Source organism: Plecotus auritus, assembly GCF_963455305.1.
Source record: "Plecotus auritus genome assembly, chromosome: 7".
Taxonomy (NCBI): Eukaryota; Metazoa; Chordata; class Mammalia; order Chiroptera; family Vespertilionidae; genus Plecotus; species Plecotus auritus.
The window spans coordinates 19770950-19793124 of NC_137774.1; the positions used below are offsets into that span (position 1 = coordinate 19770950).

At 42.2% G+C, this 22175-nt stretch overlaps 1 protein-coding gene across 2 annotated transcripts in view; it reads left to right on the forward strand.

Annotated features, from left to right (window-relative positions):
- TEX2 (testis expressed 2) overlaps positions 1 to 22175 on the forward strand; it is a 101164-nt gene that overhangs the window by 46011 nt on the left and 32978 nt on the right. For both annotated transcript variants that reach the window (XM_080682315.1, XM_080682316.1), the window contains exons 3-5: positions 14794 to 14994; positions 16142 to 16481; positions 18867 to 19114. In XM_080682315.1, the coding sequence (XP_080538441.1) occupies positions 14794 to 14994; positions 16142 to 16481; positions 18867 to 19114 (789 nt within the window). The remainder of the gene's footprint in view (positions 1 to 14793; positions 14995 to 16141; positions 16482 to 18866; positions 19115 to 22175) is intronic.

Sequence of the window (22175 nt, forward strand, 5' to 3'; positions counted from 1 at the left end):
GGATTCAGGAAGAAAATATTAGAAATTCTATTTATATTTATTTGTGCATACTTAAAAATTTCTGGCTATTACGCATGTTTAATATACATGATATAAAAGTACAGTTATAGCTCATATAGTTCTTAAGTCATAGGCACATACACATATTTTATATATATGGTTTTTAAAAATTATGGTAAAATACTACATAACATAAAATTTACCATCTTAACCATTTTCAAGTGTACAGTTCAGTGGTATTACATTCACAGTATACAACCATTACCACCAACTATCCTCATAACTCTTTTTTATCTTGTAAAAGGGAAATTTTATACCTGTTAAACAATAACTCCTCATTCTTTCCTCCCCCCAGCCCCTAGCAACCAGTTCTACTTTCTGTTTTTGTGTGTGTGTGTTTTTATTTATTTATTTATTTTTGGCTTTGGAATTTGCTTTTTTTTTTAATTTAATAAATCTTCATTGTTCAGATTATTACAATTGTTCCTCTTTTTTCCCCCATAGCTCCCCTCCACCCGGTTCCCACCCCACCCTCTGCCCTTACCTCCCCTCCACTGTCCTCATCCATAGGTGTACGATTTTTGTCCAGTCTCTTCCCACACCCCCCACACCCCTTTCCCCCTGAGAATTGTCAGTCCACTCCCTTTCTATGCCCCTGATTCTGTTATATTTACCAGTTTATTCTGTTCATCAGATTTTTTTATTCACTTGATTTTTATTTTTTTTTTAAATATATTTTATTGATTTTTTACAGAGAGGAAGGGAGAGGGACAGAGAGTCAGAAACATCAATGAGAGAGAAACATCGATCAGCTGCCTCCTGCACACCCCCCACTGGGGACGTGCCCGCAACCAAGGTACATGCGCCTGACCGGAATCGAACCTGGGACCCTTCAGTCCGCAGGCTGACGCTCTATCCACTGAGCCAAACCGGTTTTGGCTATTCACTTGATTTTTAGATTCACTTGTTGATAGATATGTATTTGTTGTTCATAATTTTTATCTTTACCTTTTTCTTCTTCTTCCTCTTCTTAAAGAATTCCTTTCAGCATTTCTTATAATACTGGTTTGGTGGTGATGAACTCCTTTAGTTATTTCTTATCTGTGAAGCTCTTTATCTGACCTTCAATTCTGAATGACAGCTTTGCTGGGTAGAGTAATCTTGGTTGTAGGTTCTTGCTATTCATCACTTTGAATATTTCTTGCCACTCCTGTCTGGCCTGCATAGTTTCTATTGAGAAATCAGCTGACAGTTGTATGGGTGCTCCCTTGTAGGTAACTAACTGTTTTTCTCTTGCTGCTTTTAATATTCTCTCTTTGTCTTTTGCTCTTGGCATTTTAATTATGATGTGTCTTGGTGTGGTCCTCTTTGGATTCCTTTTGTTTGGGGTTCTGTGCGCTTCCTGGACTTGTAAGTCTATTTCTTTCACCAGGTGGGGGAAGTTTTCTGTCATTATTTCTTCAAATAGGTTTTCAGTATCTTGCTCTCTCTCTTCTTCTGGCACCCCCATAATTCTGATGTTGGTACGCTTGAAGTTGTCCCAGAGGCTTCTTACGCTATCTTCATATTTTTGGATTCTTTTTTCTTTTTGCTTTTCTGGCTGGGTGTTTTTTGCTTCTTTGTATTTCAAATCTTTGACTTGGTTCTTGTGATCCTCTAGTCTGCTGTTGGATCTCTGTATATTATTTTTTATTTCAGTCAGTGTATGCTTAATTTCTAGTTGGTCCTTTTTCATATCTTCAAGGGTCTCACTAAATTTATCGGCCTTTTCCAGGAAATTCTTGAAAAACCTTATGACCGTGGTTTTGAACTCTATATCCAGTTGTTTGCTTTCCTCCATTTCTTTTATTTGTGACCTGTTTCTTTGTCTCCACTTTTTGGCTGCTTCCCTGAGTTGATAGAGTGGCTTTGTGTGCTAGGTGTCCTATAGGGTCCAGTGGCTCAGCCTCCCCAGTTACCTGAGGTAGACACTCTTGGTGCACCCCTTTGTGGGCTGTGTGCACAGTCTTGTAGTTAAGCCTTGATTGTTGTTGGTATCACTGGGAGGAATTGACCTCCAGGCCAATTGGCTGTGAGGATCAGCTGTGTCTACGCTGGGAGAACTTCTGTGCTGGAGACAAGACTTGCAAAAGCCTCTGTGCTCAGCTTGGATGGGGCGGAGTCTCAGGGTGGAGCAGACAGCACTGGTTTCCTGTCAGCCCTGCCCTAATAGGTCCCTGTGTCTCAGTGTCCCGTGGTAATCGCTGCAAGCACCTCTGAGAGAAAGCCGCCCTCGAATTCTGCCCGCTGCCAGACAGTCTAGTTTCTCCCCAAATGAGTCTGGGTCCCCAGAATCTCACCCGGAACTGGAGTTCAGCGCAGTCGGGAGCTATTGTCTCCCTCCCGCTTGAGAAAGCCAGCCACGCACTCAGTTGCCAATCCTCTCCGCGCCCGTCTCAGTACCTTTGCCTCCTGCAGCTCCTCTGAGTCTCAGTGTGCTTTTCTCTATCCTTCTAGTTGTAGAATTTCCACTCAGCCAGCCTTCCTGTGGTTCTGGATGATGTCCGTTTTGTCTTTTAGTTGTAGTTTTGTTGTGCGAGGCAGCAGTTTAGGTGTTTACCTATGCTACCATCTTGGTTTCTCCTGTGTGTGTATTTTTAAATATTCTGAGTACCTCATATACTAGTAAGTGGAATCATATAGTCTTTGTCATTTTGTGACTGGCTTATTTCACTTAGCATAATGTCCTCAAGGTTCATCCATGTTGTAGTATATTGCAGAATTTTCTTCCTTTTTAAGACTAAATAATATTCTATTGTTTGTATATATACCACACTAGAGGCCCGGTGCACGAAATTCATGCACGGGGCAGTGTGTGTCCCTCAACCCAGCCTGCACCTCTCCAATCTGGTACCCCTTGAGGGATGTCCGACTGCCCGTTTAAATGGGCAATTGGACATCCCTCTCACAATCCAGGACTGCTAGCTCCCAATTGCTCGCCTGCCTCTGCCTGATTGCCCCTAACCGCTCCTGCCTACCAACCTGATCACCCCCTAACCCCTCCACTGCCAGCCTGATCGACGCCTAACTGCTCCCCGGCCGGCCTGATTGTCCCTAACTGCCCTCCCCTGCAGGCCTGGTTCCCCCTAACTGCCCTCCCCTGCTGGCCTGGTCACCCCTAACTGCCCTCCCCTGCAGGCCTGGCCCCCCCCAATTGCCCTCCCCTGCAGGCCTGGTTGCCCCTAACTGCTCTCCCCTGCTGGCCTGGCCGCCCCCAACTGCCCTTCCCTGCAGGCCTGGTCCCCCCCGTACTGCCCTCCCCTGCAGGCCTGGTCCCCCCCATACTGCCCTCTACTGCAGGCCTGGTTCCCCCCCTCCACTGCCCTCCCCTGCAGGCCTGGTCCCCCCCAACTGCCCTCCACTGAAGGCCTGGTTCCCCCCCTCCACTGCCCTCCCCTGCAGTCCTGTTCCCCCACAACTACCCTCCCCTGCTGACGTGGTCTCCCCCAACTACCCTCCTCTGCCGGCCGGGTCACCCCTAACTGCCCTCCCTGCTTGCCTGATCGCCCACAACTGCCCTCCCCTGCAGGCCTGGTCCCTCCCAACTGCCCTCCCCTGCAGGCCTGGTCCCCCCCCAACTGCCCTCCCCTGCACGCCTGGGTCCCCCCCAACTGGTCTTCCCCAACTGCCCTCCTCTGCTGACCTGATCACCCACAACTGCCCTCCCCTGCCTGCCATCTTGTGGCGGCCATCTTGTGTCTACATGGGGGCAGCCATCTTATGTCTTGGAGTGATGGTCAATTTGTGTATTACTCTTTTATTAGATAGAATTTTGCTTATCCATTCATCTGTAAATGGACACTTGGGTTGCTTCCATGTTTTAGCTATGGTGAATAATGCTGCCATGAACACGGTTATACAACTGCCTCTTCAGGACCCTGCTTCCATTTTTTAAAAAAATACATACTCAAGTGGGATTGCAGGATCATATTGTAATTCTCTTTTTAATTTTTTGAGGAACCACTGTACTATGTTCAATAATAGCTATACCATTTTAGATTCCCACCAACAATGCACAAGAGTTCCAGTTTCTCTACTTTCTCATCCTTGCCAATAATTGATGTTTTCTGGGTTTTTTTATTTAGTTTTTTGGTAGTTCTGAGCTTGTTTAATTTCTCTGTTAATAGGTTTTCCTCCACCCCATTTAAATAAGAATGCTCAAAAAAAATGGCACCATGATATCTCTTTATAGCAAAACAAACAAAACAAGGGGAAGAACCCTGGGGGTCTAAAATAACTGGGTTTTTTTATTTTTAATTTCACAAATGTTTTATCTTATTCAAAAATGCATTGTCAATGTTTAAAAAACACAGAAAAACCAAAGAAAAAAATTTTTTTAAGATTTAAAAAAAACACTATTTTATTGATTTTTTACAGAAAGGAAGGGAGAGGGATAGTTAGAAACATCGATGAGAGAGAAACATCGATCAGCTGTTTCCTGCACACCCCCTACTGGGGATGTGCCCGCAACCAAGGTACATGCCTTTGACTGGAATCGAACCTGGGACCTTTCAGTCCTCAGGCCGACACTCTATCCACTGAGCCAAACTGGTTAGGGCTTTCACGATTTTTTATTGATTTTTTTAGAGAGAGAGGGGAAGAGGAGAAACATTGATGTGAAAACAAAACATCCACTGGGGAGTGAGCCCACAACCCATGCATGTGCCCTGACCAGGAATTGAAACAGCAACCTTTTCATGCATGCTCAACCAACTAACTGAGCCACAACAGCCAGGGCAACAATTTATTCTTTATCACACTATTGGGAGGGATTATAGTTAACTAGAGGCCCGGTGCACAAAAATTCATGCACTCAGGGGAGGGGGGAACCCTCAGCCTGGCCTGTGCCCTCTCACAGTCCAGAGCCCTCAGGGGATATCCTACTGATGGCTTAAGCCGAAGTCTGGCCTCCCTCTGCAGGAGGCGACCAGCTGGCCGATCAGGGGACAGCACTGCCCCCATCATCCTGCTACTGCCGCTGCCACTGGTGGCTTCCCTCTGCGGGAGGTGACCGGGCAGGCCCCATCACCGACGTGGTGATCAGGCCGCAGGCCTCCCTCTGTGGGAGGCAACCAGGCGGGTAGATCAGGGGCCAGCACCTCAGGGGCTGGCACCAGCTGGCGTGGCCCCACCCCTTCCATTGCCCCTCCACTGCTGCTGGTTGCTGCCGCCTCTCCCCCTTCCCTCCCATCACCGTACCCTCTCTCTGCCCACTGGTACGCGCCTTGGTGGGCCTGGCTGGTGCCGCCTCCTCGCCGGCCCCACATCCTGCCAACTGGTGGATTTGCATATTATGCTTTTATTATATAGGATGATTTAGCATATATCCTACTTAAAAAAACAACAACTTCTGCATGTATGAGTATATACATCACACACATGCAGACTCATACACTCTTTTTGTTTTGATTTAATGGGACCACATATTTTGCAGCCTGACTTTTTTCTTTCTTTTACATGGCAATATGTTATGACACTGCTTCTATTTAAAGAGAAAGCTGGTGCTGAATCTTGAGGATGTGACACACTTAAGCTTAGTATTAATGTTTGAAGTGAAGCAAAAGAGACTCATTATTCATGGTTGCTAAGCTTTTTCGATAGGGTGGTACTGTGACTACTTAGAGGGCATATAACATGCCCTCTAAGTAAGTTACTGATAACTTTAGCAAAGAAAAATGGTACTTATCTTTAACTCCAATGCCTAATGGCTTGTCTGTGACATTCATTTTAAACTGGTTTGAGTACTTAATTGTTCTGGGAAAATTTTTTTAAATCTTCACTGTTGCCTCCAATCGATAGATTGCCTCCCATGTGCACCCCGACTAGGCATAAAACCCAAAACCTAGGTATGTGCCCTGACCAGGAATTGAACCCACAACTTTTTACGAATGTTTTTCTTTTATTGATTTCAGAGAGGAAAGGAGAGTAAGAGACAGAAACATCAATGATTAGAGAGAATCACTGATTGGCTGCCTCCTGCACACTGGGGATTGAGCCCACCATCCGAGCATATGCCCTGACCAGGAATCAAACTGTGACCTCTTGGTTCAGAGGTCAACACTCAACCACTGAGCAATACCAGCCAGGCTGAACCCGCAACCTTTTGGTATACAGAATGATGCTCCAACCAATTAAGCCACCCGCAAGGGCAAGACTATTCATTTTAAGGAAGGTTTTTTTGCTTGGATAAATGTATTTAAATTTTCCTTGTAGAGAATAAGTACTTCTAGGGTGCTGTCATGGACTGACACTTGTAATCCAAATTGTCTTAGGCTGTTTTATGAGTATTCTTCCTGATTGATGTTTGAACAACTCTGATTGATCAAATTTGGTAATTGTTTTTCATTCTTAGCCTTAACTTGTTTAGAATGGCTTTGTTACTAATGAGGAAAAGTACATTTTCACTTGAGATATTTTGTTTGGTATTCAGGCCTGTTTTTAGAAACCTGACTAAAAACAGTCCTTATTTTTAAAAGGGACACTACTAGTGATTAGAAGGGTTGGGTCTATGTCGCAAGCCAAAGATTTCAAATGCAAATATGCTTTGGTCTTAATTAATTTTACTGAGTAGGAGGTCATACTCTTGGGAACTATTTTAAAATTATGACACTTTAAAACATTTAGCAGTGTTGACATTAACTTTGGTACCCAAATGTTGTGATAAGGAAAGTATAGTGAAGTCTAACTTTGAGCAGATCTGTGAACAACATGTTTCTAGGGTGAATCCAGCTATTTTGAGTTATTTTATGCACATCTGATTCTATGTAATTGGTGTTTATAAAGGATATAATGGTATGATTCTTGAGGGCAAGTTTGGAAACTTTTTAACAACTTTAGAGAACCTAAATTTTAGTGTTTTAGAGACATCACTGACAAAGTATGCTATAAAAGCTGCCTGTGATAAAGCTGTCTGGTACAGAGGCCCAGTCCCTTGACAGTGACCCTGCAAACTTTATACCTTAAGTAAACTCCCATCTGAGAGCCCCATGAAACATTTAGGCAGGGACCTTGATGCTTGAGAACTATTTTTGACCAGTGTTTTTAAGCCTCTGAGCCATGTAAGTTCTCATCGGTGGATACAGGCAATCCTTGCAGCCTGGACTGAGAGCCTGGTTCCTTTATGGCTCCTGAAACAATTCAAGGAGCTTTGCAATGTGACTTCACATGCTAAGGAAAAGGAAGAGAAAAGTAAAGCTTTTCAGTACTTTATCCGGGGGATTTTATTATTCCATCACACTTCAGACATTTGTATTTAAAATGATGCTGATGATTCTGTGGGATGGTGAGCCAAAAAGGCCACTTTGCATCCAAGTACTAGCTATGCTCAAAGACGAATGAGCAGTTGGTTAAGCCTCAAGGTATCCTGCTGATCAGCAGGTACTGTCTGTAATAGAAATAGTCAGAGCTTCTGTGAGGATAAAGAGCTGTCATAAAGTCCATAGAAGAACTCTTAGGACCTCCTCCAAAGCCTGCTTGTTCTTAATGTTTAAAATCCATAGCTGATGAAAAGCATCAAATAGGAAAAAAGGTTGCCACAGTCATTCAACACAAAGTGACATGTGAACATGTGAAAGTCAGAAGGAAGACTAAAATGTTAATAGAAACTAGCATGACTTAAACATGGCAATCTGGGTAAGTTAACTTCTGGGGGTGTTATTTTGGATGCTTAGTTAGTTACTCTGAGCTGGGGACCCTGGGGAAGAGTATGGATTTGGGCCAGGGGAGGATGGGGCATTTAGAGTCAGCATATAGCACCTGGAATGTTTGTTTTTGCTGAGCGTTCTTAGGCAAGTTGGATGTTCCTTCTCCAAGAATGAGAAGTCACTTCACCAGGAGTATACTTATGTTTCCACATATCTATAATGAGAAGGTTCATGAAGATTCCATAAGTTACTTGGATTTATGTTTGTATGACTCATGCAGTTTTGAGCTATATTCATGAGTTAGATTCTTTATCTCAGACTTATACACCACCTGCAGAACACAGCAGTAGAGTGTCAGTTTCCAGTGTTCTCTCTTTAAGAGATATGGCATAGCAGGTTGACTAAAATTGCAAGTACCCCATTGCAAGACTAATAGAAATGAATTTCGGAGAACCTTGTTTCTCCAAACAAGGTTTGGTCATGTCACATTTAGATGTTTTAAAAAAGTAATTAGATTCCCTAAATACAGGCTTTGGTTTTGCTATATAAAAGAATAATTTAATAGGGAGAACATTATCAATTTTGTGAAGAAAATAAAACATGTAAATTTAATCTGAATCTCATGCAATTCTTTCTTTTAAGAAATTAGAGTGAGCAATCTTAAGGATAAAACAGCCTTATTAAATACAGCCCAAAGAGACTTGGATTGATTTCATTTGGTCTCATACAACCCTCAATACAAGGAGTACAAGAAATAAAAAAGCGTATATTTCTACACCATAATTAACTGAAACTATCCTGCCTCGGTAATGGGTCACTGAGTTTTTATGTACAGCTTTTATAAACATGGCTGTTTCCAGGGCCCCTCATGGCCACAGAAGATTATCAGGTGAGATGTTTAGTGCAGGCATTTTCCCTTACAAGCAGGTGCTTCATAGGCTTCCTGAATTCCATGGGAACAATTGTTAAGGAGGTCAGGTGACCCCAAAATGATTATTTGAACTTTCTAAATGTTTTATTGTAGGAAATTTCAGGTATGCACAAAAGTAGAGAGACAGTAAAATGAACCCCCATGCACCCAACACCCAGCTTCAACAATGATCAACATTTTGCCAATTTTCCACTCAACTCATTAACTTACGGCATGGCTGAACTGTAATTCTAGTCCTGAACTGTAATTCTAGTCAGCCAATGTATAACTACAGTTTATAGCATTGTTTCCTTGGGCAAATGTCTCCTAAATTCCATCAAGGTATTCTAGGACCATCCTCTTTGGTTTTGTCCCAGGTGTCATTTATAGAGGAGGGGAGAGGCTATGGGCATTGTGGAACTGACATTTCTCATCATGTTTTTGGGAGAATAGGGTATTAATCATGGGGGGGAAAAAATCAATGTTAGATGTATTTTCATCTCTAAAATTTATATTTAATATAATAAAGTACTAAATCCATCAAAGACTTTTTATTGTACAATAACTAGTCTTTAAGAAGTTTGCTGTACCTACAAAGACTACAAGATTATAAGCAACATGGCCCCACAATCTATACATCTTGGTGTTGGTGCCCAGGCTCCTGTTGTGGCCCTGTTTCATTCAGTTGCTTCTTTCAGTGGTTTCCAAATTGAGTTGTTGAAGGCACTATACAAGAAGAAAATATCAGAGTCTCTATTTGTGTATATTTTTACTCTTCCTAAGAATGTAAATAATAAATAAGCCTTGCTGATATTCAGCATATAGGTTACCATATATTGACCTTTGGCTAAAGTCCTTGGAATTTTTCAGCATTATTTGAAATATGGATTTACATTCATTATCATTAACCATGAGCCTCACCTTAAGTATTGTGCCTTGAGGTGTCAGGTGAAGATAGAAAAAGCTATCAGAAAGGAAAAACTTAAAAATTTTATCTTCTCTTTATTTCTCTTTTTCATTTTTTTATAAAAGCTGTATTATATTAGAACATGTACATAATTTATAGGTAAATGTATATATTATGGGTACATACTCAAAAAATGTTTACTCCGTTCTAAAAAGTTTGAAAGCTACTAATTTATTTGCTTGCTAATCTATTTATCATCTTATAATTTCAACACTTACCTGTTAATATGGCTTAATGCTTATTGTGTAGTAACAGAAATCAGACCTTGATTGTTTCAGTGGTTCTTCAGAGATCATGTTATTTTCTATCTAATTTGAATGCTTGTTGTCTCTGACCTCTATTACTATTTGCCATTGCATTACTAAAAGTATTCTTGGAGAGATGCTGCCCCAAAGGATGGGAAAAGCTGGGATAAAAGCCATTTTCTCAGGTACAGGCAGAATCTGTGGCTTTAGGCGTGACTCCATTGCTTCTAGTGATGTTGCTGTGAAGGTGACCTTGAAACAGGTAGTTGGAGGATGTGGATGGTATTGATGCTGATGCTTCCCTCCCCTAATGGACTTTATTTTTCCCTTTATTCTTTTTTTTTTTTTTTAATAGATGTCAATAGACAACATTGACTTCAGAGAGGAAGGAGATAACATTGATTTCAGAGAGGAAGGAAGCGGGAGAGAGAGGTAGAAACATCAATGATGAGAGAGAATCATTGATCGGCTGCCTCCTGCACGCCCCCTACTGGGAATCAAGCCCGCAACCCGGGCATGTGCCCTTGACCGGAATCGAACCTGGGACCCTTCAGTTCACAGACCAACGCTCTATCCACTGAGCCAAACCAGCTAGGGCTCTCTTTATTCTTGATGGTGTCTTCAAGCAGCATTTATTTTGAGAGTTGACTATTTGCTTGAGGCTATCATTCATAGTATGAATTCTGTATAAGTATAGCTCTGTTTGTCTTTTATAGGAAAAACCAAATTTGGATCTAAAGTTCTATAAAGTTGAGTAAACTGTTCCTGCCATATTCTCTAACTCCATGATCTATGATATCATGTTTTAACTGATGCCTCCAGTTCTAAACCATCAAATAAATACATCAAAAAGGGTTTAAGCCTGGCAAAAAGAAAACCCTGCTTATGTTTTAGCCTGGGGGACAAAAGAAAAGTAATCACCTTTTTGTCTACTTTAGAGATAATTTTCAGCAGCAGGGGCCTCAGGTCGTGGCTCTGTTCTTCTATTTAGGATTTGTACCTTCCCTGTTAGACTAGATGAAGGAATAATACAGGGGATGTGAGTGACAGGCAGCTTGAAATGCCAGCACAGCCCTGTGACAGCAGGGTGTCAGCCCAGGAACCTCATGCACTGAAGACAGAGAAATGCCCTTCACTTCCTCAGGCCAGAGGCTGGTGTTTTTCTCTTGTCAGCTCAGCATCAGGCCTTGACCTCCTGATTGGCCCTTTAACCAGAAGTGAGCACAATAGTAGTTCTTCCAGACTTTATTATTTTGCAAAAGGTTAATTGTAGCTTTTAATCTTTCTAAGTATTAAATAAGTCTCTTAATAGATTGCAGTTTGTACTTTCAGCCAGACATGGCTTCTAAATCCACCAGAGATTGAAGAGAAAACCCTGACCTTTTACAAACGGAATCACAGGACCAGTCTGTGGGCCAGACAGCTGCAGCCTGGCTGACTGTGGTCATTGTCCTTCAGTGGCATGCACTATCTCCATTTTTAACAGTTCCAGCTTCAGAAAGAAGCAAGGCTTGTCGGAGTCACTTTAGTGTGGGTTGAGAGCATATCTGAGCTTTGCAGTTGACTATAGAAATGCATTGAGTTGCTAACTATATGCTGTATCTCTTTATACCCACTCCCATGTCCCATAACAAAATAAAGTTGTAGTAATGTCTTACTTGGTAAGAAATTCAGAGTTGAGAATTTTAGAATAGCTGAGCAGTGAAGGGCTGAGATTATATAAAGAAACAGGATGAAGGCCTTTGAGTTGCTGGACTGCTCTCAGGATTTGATGTTTGACCACTTAGCTCTGGAAGTTCCATGTGCAGCTTACCAGGGAGATGGTTAAGCCCCAGAAAAAACTGACTGATCAGTGGTGTAAAAGGCAATTAGGATTTGCATTGGGAAATTGCTTTCTGCAAGGGCAGCCTGGTTTTTGTCTGTAGGGGTGCATTAGGGGTACAGAATGAGAGGGACTCGAGTCATGCTTGGCCACCTCTTGGCCTGAGTACATCTTGGATGTACTCCCAATGGCCAGTCTGCATCTTGGATACTTGATTAATGTGGGTTAAGTAGCATCCCCTGTAAGTGTCTCTGGTTTCCTATCAAAGCTTGTAGTGTTCTGGAAAGAGCCCTACACGGGAGTCAGAAAACCTGGGCTCCAGTCACCCATCTCTCTCTGCTGTATAAGATGGAGTTTGTTCAGTTTCTGAAAAGCTTTAACTTTTTTTACTCTTAGGATTCTTTCTGTGGTTACTTATTTTCTTTACCTGTGCTATTTTGTGTAATTATAACTTGTTTTTTTTGGTTGGGAACAGTGACCAAGTTGCCTACTTTAAAGTAACCTCCACAGCTCCCTGCACTTAGTATGGTCCCAGCACATTCTTTTGCTTGTCTCCACTTATGCATCTGGAACTGTCCTTATCTGTGCTTTATATACAGCTTTTATTCAACCCTCACAGCCACCCTCTGAATAAGGCTACATTTATGTACTCAGTTGCCAAACATTTGTTACAACTATTATTGTCTTGAGGAGTTTGTGGTTAAGTAAACCAGGCAGTTAACAGATACAGTGATAGGAGGAAAGTAACTTAGGTGATCAGGGCAGCTTCCTGGGAGAAGTGCCATCATTGCCATGATCTGAGGAAACACCAGGTGTTAGACTGAAGGTGGGTCTGTGCTGTGGAGGTGAATAGGAGCCTGGACCTCAGAGTCAGGTAGACTTGGTTTAAGTCTCAGATTTGCCAATCTCTAGATCACTTTTTTTAAAAACCACTCTCTAGGCAAATCACTTACCTCTCTCACTATTTTCCTCACCTATAAAATTATAGGGAATTGACAGAAGTAAAGGAGATAATGCACCTTGAAGTGCCTAGATCATAATATGAGCTTAAATGTCAGCTATTATTATGAACATTAGTATTTTTGAAATCATAGGTATAAGATTTGTTCCTTTTACTACATGCAAATTGTACCTTAATAAAGTACTGTTAGCATGGAGAAAGTCATTATGGCTTGAGCAGCATGTCAACTTAGAGGGAAAATGAACAAAGTATTAGCAATCAAACTCAGCAATGTATAAAAAGGATAATCATAGTGTTGTGGTGATAAACTGGTTCTCTGGGGTGGCCTGTAAGCCCTCTTTGTACTGTTCACTGATTTTCATGGTGTAAGAACTCCCACCAGTCAGTTGCAAGCTACCAACATGAAATCACTGAAGGTATAGTTGGGAAGAGATGTAGAATCGGCTCTCATGAACTGGTATGATCCAACTTCAACTCATCATAAGCAATAATAATTTCCCCAGGAATGCAAGACTAGTTCAGCATTTGAAAATCAATTAGTGTAACTTCACCACACTAACAGACTAAAGAAAAGGGCAAAAAAACTGTGAACCAAAAAATATACTTAGTTCTACACTTTGCAAACTAGAGCCATCTAAACAGATGCTGTGACCATACAGTCCACTTCAGGCCCCACTATGCTCTGTATTGCTTGTTCCCTTTTTTTATTCATTGCTCTGGTCATTGCTATTTCTTTATAAACACCTAGATCACACCTTCTTTTCATGGTTACTGCTTTTTGATTCAACATTTTTTAATAGATACAAGTGACTCTTTGGGAGGAGGGAGAGATACTCCTATCTCATGCAATAAAATATATTGAAGTACATAAATCTGTATAATTGGCTCATAAATTTTAGTCACAACTCCCAAGACAAAGAAGTATACTTATCTAATTTTACTTCCATGACATATTCTTTGTGCCAAATTTTTTTATGGTTGCTCCAGTGGGGTCATAAGATGCTAAAATGAAGGCTTAATTCTTCTCTACTGATTTGGGTCAAGAATACTGTCCTATTTTTAATCTTTGTATCAACTCCTGACACGTTACTTGGTCTATAGAGAAGCTCAGTTAATGTTTTGATGAATAGATAAATGAATAAAAGATAAATCTGAGTATTTCTCATTTGCAGAGGTCCTCCAGACTTGAAGGTGAGATCAAGTACTCACCGTAGAAATGGCTATTCCTTGAAAAGAATGACAATCTCAATTCTAGTGTAGTGAGTGTTAGCATTTCTCTGCTCATTAGAAAGACATTTATAAAATGGGGGTTGGGGAAGGAGTGGGAAGATATCAATTAAAATTCCCTAGAGAACTTCTTTTAAAGAGATCTGGGCCACCCATGTCATCTGAAAGTACTATGGGGCAGGCAGAATGTTAAATGATGGATATTGATTACAGCTGTGAGATTAGCTTTAGCACAATTTTATGGTGTGTTGAGCCTTTGTATGTTGTTCATACACTTCAATATGTTCGTTCTCTTAAAAAAATCAATGTATAAGTACATTTATATTGATTGAGAGGGGACCCTGGACCAATATTTTACTCATGTAAGTAACTATACACTTTTGATTTTTGACATATTGATCATATCTATGGTTTATTTAATGCCTAATTCTCAATTATCTGCTTTACTATATTATTTTAGTGAAATAGAAATAGAGTGGTAGGTGTTCTCTGGGTCCTGGAATAGTAGCATGAGTTAATATGGTCTGTGAAATTTCAAAGATCGTTTGCAAGTAGGCTGAGAAGAGGGTGTATGTATTTGGCTACTGAGGAAGACCAGGTTGGGTGGGATAACTCACCCCCAGAGGAGGTCAGGACAAAAGACTTGATCTGTTTACATGAACAATACTTTTGAGTTTCTTGATTTGCTTGTCAGCTTTACAAAAGGAAAATAACCTTTTATTTAGGATAATGGACATGGATTGTCATTCTCTCCCAAATCCAGCTTTTTAGTTATCAAAAAACATACCAAATTACTCCTCAGAACTGATTATCCTTCAAGCTAAGCACTTGTTTCAGAAACCTGTAGTCATTAGTAAATTGACACTTGAGTTATGATCAGGTTTGATTTCAGTGTCCCAAATACCAGTGGTCATCATTTTCACATTGAATCTGATCTGTATTTATTCTTATATTACTAATAGAAGTTTTTCTTCATCAGGGTTGGATGAATGAAATTTACAACTATGATCCAGAAACTTACCATGCGACTTTGACACATTCAGTCTTTGTTCGACTTGAGGGTGGGACCTTAAGACTTTCAAAGCCCAATAAAAATATATCCAGGAGGGCAAGCTACAATGAAACAAAGCCAGAGGTCACCTACATCAGCCAGAAGATCTACGACCTCTCAGACAGCAAGGTAAGTCCAACTAATTTAGGAAACTTAGATTAATGAAAAACATTTTTCCCCTAAAAAGTGTGTGTGTGTGTTTACAGTATTAGTACAATTTAGAGCAGAATCTTTCAAATGTTAATGTGCATATGAATCTCCAGAGCATCTTTTTATTTTATTTTTTAAAAACTTTTTATTGATTTCAGAGAGAGGAAGGGAGGGGGAGAGATACAAACATCAATGAGAATCATCAATTGGCTGCCTCCTGCATGCCTTCCACCGTGGATCAATCCTGCAATCCAGGCATGTGTCCTGACCAGGAATCGAATGCTTGGGTCAATGCTCAACCACTGAGCCACATCAGCCAGGTTCCTGAGCATCTTTTTAAATGCAGACTTGAATTCAGCAGTTCTGAGTGGAGCCTGGGAGTCTGCATTTTTATGAACTCCCAGGTGATACCCATGCTGCTGGTCGGGAACCACACTTCGAGGAACAAGGGCATAGCACACTTTTCTGACTTTGAGAGTTAAGTTTTTCAGTCAAATAAAAAGCTGTATGCAGTGGTGCCAGGATAATAACTACTGAAGTCTCTATAAATGTGAAAATTAATGCAAAATAACTACATTTTGATAAAAGTATTATATACTTGTGTTTTTGAGAAATGTAAATTATTTGTTATTCCAAAAAGTTATAGATTCTCTGTTCTTCTTATAACTCCTATGACTGATCTTTAAGTTTTTCCAAAATTATAGAAATATTTAAATAGCTTTAGTTATAGAATTTTCCCTCTAGATCTAGTTTTATAAATTCTTGTTTTCCTCCCAGCTTACGTTTGGCCCAGGGTCATTAAACTTAGTTGATATCCAAACTTAGTTGATGAAGATCCACTATATAATTATTGTGCTATTATTACCTGAAAATTATAGATATTCGTAGCTCTTGCAAAATTCTTAAACATTTACTTTCTATAATAATTTTGAAGAAGAATAACAAGTCATTTCTAAAATCTTATTACAAAGTCTATAGTCATGTTATAGATAAGTGGAAATTATTTCACATTCATCATTTTAGTAAAAAATACTATAAAGTTTGCATTTGTACTCTACATATTTTAAGGCACAATGTAGCAAATTCTTAATTTAGTATGTGAATCATCACTTCCCTTTCTCTGTAGATTTATCTTGTACCTAAAAGTTTGGCTCGAAAACGAATCTGGAATAAAAAGTATCCCATTTGCATCGAGCTTGGTCAACAAGATGACTTTATGTCCAAGGCCCAAACTGATAAAGAGACTTCTGAAGAAAAGCCACCAGCTGAGAGAGACCTGGTAGTCGAGGACCCTAAGAAGCCACCCCATCCTCAGGAAGGAACAAGATCTGGCCAGAGAGATCAGATATTGTATCTCTTTGGGAGAACTGGCCGAGAAAAGGAGGAGTGGTTTAGGCGATTTATTCTGGCATCTAAGCTGAAGTCGGAAATCAAGAAGCCACCTGGTGTCTCTGGAAGTAAATCAGGTAATGACAAGTGTGCTAAATGTTTATGTATTTTTAAAGGGCCTGTGGGAGAATTGACATTCCCAGATAGAAAGGAAGGAAGCCTACTCTGAATTGATGACTGTCTCTCTGCCACCTAAGGTGTGTTCTCATGAATCATTTGCCTTTTAGGCCAATCACTGTGACCCTTTATACAGAATCATTCAACCAGCCCTGACCGGTTTGGCTCAGTGGATAGAGCGTCGGCCTGAAGACTGAAAGGTCTCAGGTTCGATTCCGGTCAAGGGCATGTACCTTGGTTGCAGGCACATCCCCAGTGGGAGGTGTGCAGGAGGCAGCTGATCAGTGTTTCTCTCTCATCGATGTTTCTAACTCTCTATTCCTCTCTGTAAAAAATCAATAAAAAAAATATATATATATATATATATATTTTTTTTTTAAAAAAAACAAACAAAAAACCAGAATCATTCAACCAGTGATGAAACCATTTGCAGGTGTATGTTTTTAGCCTTTTCTGGTTCCTTAGGATTATATTTATGTATTATAAAATTTCTAAAAATTTCCTCTGAAAGAAGAAGCAACAGCACAACCCTATTTATAATGAGACAGCTAGTGCTGTCAAGCCCCTGGGCTCAATTATGTCCCCCAGCAAAATGCGGGATCACCATATAAATGCAGCATCCTCTGGCATCTAGACTCACTGCATTTGCATCGATAATCATGACCTCTGCTCATTCCTATCCCTCTGCCCCATGTCCTCCGCTTGGAACTTCACTGAACTTTATTGTGACCTGTCACTGGTTATTACATTCTAGAGGCCAGGGGCATGGATTCATGCACCGGTGAGGTCCCTCAGCCTGGCTTGCACCCTCTTGCAATCCGGGACCCCTTGGGGCATGTAATAGTGTATGAAGTGGCAGGGGCCGGGGAGGAGCCTGGGCCGGGTGCTGCGCCACTCCTGCTCATCCCAGCCCACTGTGCCTGCCGCTGCCTCAGTAGCACACTGCTACAGAGACTGGAGAGGCTGACCCACTGCAGCTGCGCTCATCAGGCGTGAGCACACTGACCACCAGGGAGTAGCTCCTGTGTTGAGCGTCTGCCCCCTGGTGGTCAGTGCGCATCATAGCGACCAGTCAAATAGTCATTTGGTCGCTTAGGCTTTTATATAGATAGATAGATACTATTCCCTTTACCTGGAATGCTCTTCCCCATCCTGGGCCAGGAAAATGCCAGTTATTTCAAGAGGCAGACCAGAGGTCACTACCTTTGGAAATCAGTACTGGGGTAAGCACCTCTCCACTCTGTTGGGCAGAGTGGTCACCCCCTTCTTTCTGCCCTAAAAGTCCTTTAGTCTTGCTTCAGCTACAATACTTTTTACAGAAAATTGTGATTTATTTGACTAGGTGCCCAAGTTCAAAGGCAGGGATTATTCTCCGTTTTTGATGTGGAATTGGCCTAGAAAAGTGCTTGATAAAAACCTTATTGAATGGAAGATGGCACATTTGGAATTGCCATGAGCTGTGGATGAACAATTACCTTTCTGCCCACTTTCCATTTGTCCCTGGGTATGTGCCAGTCCTTTATTTGACCCTAAGAGATCACTGGGAAAAAGAAAAAAGTACCTACTAGTGTATTTCATGGCTCCCATTACTGTGAATGGTCTTAGGGAGGAATAAAAACTGTTCTAAAAAATTTTTATTAGAGTGGAGAGTATCCTATCTAATAAAGAGGGAATATGCTAATTGACCCTCATAGCGTCACAAATATGGCAGCGCCCACAGCCAATAAGAAGGGAATATGCTAATTGACTGCCACACCCTCAAATATGGCAGCGCCCAGTCCCCTCAGCCCTGCCAGGGCAGCAAGCATGCGGCAAGGCCGGGCCTGCCCCCAGGCGGGTCTGGCCGCTCCGCACGCCTGCCTCCAGAGTCCCCCAGTCCCCTCTGTGCCCCCAGCCACCCAGGGCCGGCCCGAGGCACAGAAAAGCCTTGGATGGCAGCTGCCCAGCTGCCCAGGGCCACCCAAGGCTCAGGTAACCAGGGCCAGCCGAGGTTTGCACTGCTGGCAGTGGCAGCAGCAGAGGTGTGATGGGGCGTCTCCTTCCCCTGATCGCTGGGTTGCCTCCCGCCACTGAGGGCTCCTGGACTGTGAGAGGGGGCAGGCTGGGCTGAGGGACCCCCCCTCCAGGGCCTCTAGTTACCTTATAAATATTTCTTAAATAGTAATTTGATAGCATTTTAGCCACTTTTACTTCCAACCTTATGACCTATCACTATTTTTTAAATAGTCATTTGATAACCTTTTAGCTGCTTTTCTCAGTGTAACCCAGTGGTTTTCCTCTATATTTCATTTACTTTGCAGTCCTTTTCTTCATCTATATTAACAGCCCTTACTTCTTTGCTCCAGGGGTTTTGCCCTCACACAGCAGACACAGCAGTCCCTCAGGACACCTGACCCACAGTCGCAGCAGCAGTAAAGGCAGCGTGGAGGAGATTATGTCCCAGCCAAAGCAGAAGGAGCTGATGGGCAGTGTGCGGCAGAAGATGCTTCTAGACTATAGCGTGTACATGGCTAGATGTGTCCCCCAAGAGAACCGAAGCCCGCAGAAGAGTCCCATGCAGAGTGCAGAGAGCAGCCCCACGGCTGGAAAAAAGGTAATTCTGGCTGCCAAGGAGTGGCTTTTCTGATCTTCCATTTAAACTCATTTCTTCATACATAAGCACCTCTGTGTACCAGGCCCTGTTCTAGGCATTGATGTCACAGTAATGAACAAGAAAGAGGGGGCCCTGCCCTCAGGTAACTTGTAGTCATGGAGATAGCAAGAAACAAACATCAGGTGGTGATACGAATTAAAATAAAGCCAAATAAGGGAGTACAGAAGGTGGCCAGAACTTCTATTTCAGATCAGTGGTCAAGGTGGAAGTGACATTTGGGCAGAGACCTGACCAATGTGAGGAAGTGAGCCATGGTGATAGGTATGGGAGGAGCATTTCAAGTGGGGAACCAGCAAGTACAAAGGCCCCAAAGCAGGATATGTGGTTGGAGTATTCAGAGAATTGTGATGAGGACAGTATGGAGAACAATTAGCAAGGGACAGAGGCAGGGCCTCGTTGGATCAGTTCCAGGGGGTATGGGAAGCTCCAGGAGGGTTTTGAGCAGGGGGTAATATTGATCTGATTTAAGTTTTACAAGATAAGTGGCTTTCCCTGGAGAATTGGCTATAGGAGGAAAAGTGTGGGTGGGAGGCAGTGATGGCAGTGTAGAATGGGACTGTGGTCAAGGTGGTAACAGCCGATGGTGAGAAGGGGCTGCTTTGGGAGTATGTGTTGTAGGGGAGCTGGCTGGATTTGCTGACGAATTAGATGTGGGGTGTGAGAGAACCAGTCTGGTTTTTCACATGAGTAACTGGATGATCAATAGGGAAGTTCACAGAATCATTAGTAACAGAGGTCTAATTCTTCAATGATCATTGTATTCTCAAATTCTCAGATGCCTCAGCTACGTCCAGTGCTTTTGAAGATTCACCACCAGGGTTATTTCCAAAGTGTAAAAATCTAGATATAAGATAAATAATATAAGCTACCATATGCCAGACTTTATTAGGCTCTTTAGTACTGTAGCTTAATTTCACAGTTGCTGTGATGGAGTGTGCAAAACCTGATATGAGACCATGGCCCCAGCTGCCATTTTGGTAGGTCATTCTAAAACTGCTTGAGCCCTAGCTGGTTTTGCTCAGTGGTTAGAGCATCGGTCCTCGGAGTGAAGGGTCTCAGGGTTTGATTCCGATCAAGGGCACGTGCCTTGGTTGCAGGCTCGTTCCCCAGCCCTGGCTGGGGCATGTGCAGAAGGCAACTAATCAATGTTTCTCTCTCTGTCTCTCCCCCTCCCTCCCACTTTCTTTAAAATAAATGGGAAAAATATCGTGGGGTGAGGATTAATAACAAAAGCACACAAACAAACAAAAAACCTTGCTTGACATGAGGCCTCCTGCCATCACTTTCCACTAATATTCTGAGACACAGCCTCCCACCTGTGGAGCATGAAGCCTGTTTTTCCATGTTCAGTTACTAAAGTGACCTCTTATAGGGACCATATGTCTGTTCTAAATGGGAAGCATTTGATACCTTCCTCTTTGTGCCTTTAGTCTTTGTTCACTTCATTGAGCTCTTCAGTATGGAAGAGGCCTTGAGCCCTCCTCATGTACCCTACTTTATCAGGGCAAAAAAGACCATGTGCCTTTGCTGGCCCACTGCCTCTGCCCTAAGTTACCAGCGAGGGCGGGAAGTAGACTGTCCATAGGCTAGAGTGGGTTAATATGAAACTGTTCTGGAAATGTCTAATTTATCAGTAGTGAATTCCCCTCCCCCAAACTCCCGTCCTCCCTGTGCTATCTATCAGCTGCCTGGACTCATCAGACTCAGGGAAATAAGGGGGAGAATTGTGCACTGATATAAGAAAATTATCTAATAAAAAGCTTGCTTTTTAAAAGAGTTCCTTAAATGAAAACAGGTTTTAGAACATTGTTTCCTCAGAACATGTTCTGTGGGAGCCCAGGGGGCTGGGAGACCCTGATGGCCAACAGCTTAGCCTCTCAACCCAGCGTTGGTAGGGTGGTGGCAGATTTCTAATACAAACCTTTCCAGTAAGCATTTATTTCCTCTTCTAAGTCTCAGGAAAATCTAAAAACCACATTGTACTTTTGGGCCCCTTAGAGCAGGCAGGAATGATTTAATCTTTTTTTGATAAAGACTCAGTACAACAAACGGAAATCCAGGCCTGTTGTCATGCAAGGCTGCTGAGGTCAGAAGGCCTTTCTCCCCCAATCCAAGTCTTCCAGACTGCAAACTCTGCAACTTTCTCTCTCGGTTGTCAGTTGGCTGGTATGGGTATGTATTTTTCTAGCTGGCTTTTCCTTGAGCACTTATTCCCACCTCCCACCCCCACTCTTATTAGTTTTGTGATTCTAATCTGCATGGGCTAGGAAACCAGAGAGCCATAATTGTGTGAACAGAGATAAGTCTTTGAAAAAAGGGCCATTGAAGAAAGCGTATGAGTTTTAGTGCTGGGCTTCTGCATCTATTTGGTCTGCCTGAAGCATGTGTGGGTCACATCCTGGCTCTCATGATCTGGTAGTTGAGACGGTCCTGAATACAGACAGCATAGGTGTGTTTTATTTATCTATGACTGCTAACAAACAGCCCCCAAAGTGTTTGCTTAAAATAATAATTATTTTGCTCACAAATTTGTAATTTGGTCAGACTTGGCAGTGAAGGCTTCTCTCTGTTCCACACAGTGTCAGCTAGGGAGGCTGGACTGGAGGCAGAAGGATCTGCTTACAAGATGGCTTGCAAGTAGATGCTGGTTGTTGCATGAGAGCTTAGCTAGGGCTGAGGGCCTCAGGCCTCGGTTCTTCTCCAGGTGGCCTGAGCTTTCTTCAGCATGGTGACTAGGTTCTAAGGCAAGCGTCCCTAGAGAAAAAGCTAAGTGAATACTGTATTGTCTTTTCTGACCAAGTCTCGGAAGTAAAATAATATCACTTCCATTGTGCTCTATTAGTCAAGGCGGTCATAAATGCCCTCCCAGTTTCAAGGAGAAGGGCAGGATTCTTGCTGAGGGATTAGCACATTTCTTGGAAGAGCATGTGGGATGTGAAATATCATTGCACCATTTCTGGAAAATAAGATCTGCTACAGTGTTCCTGTACCACTTCTATTG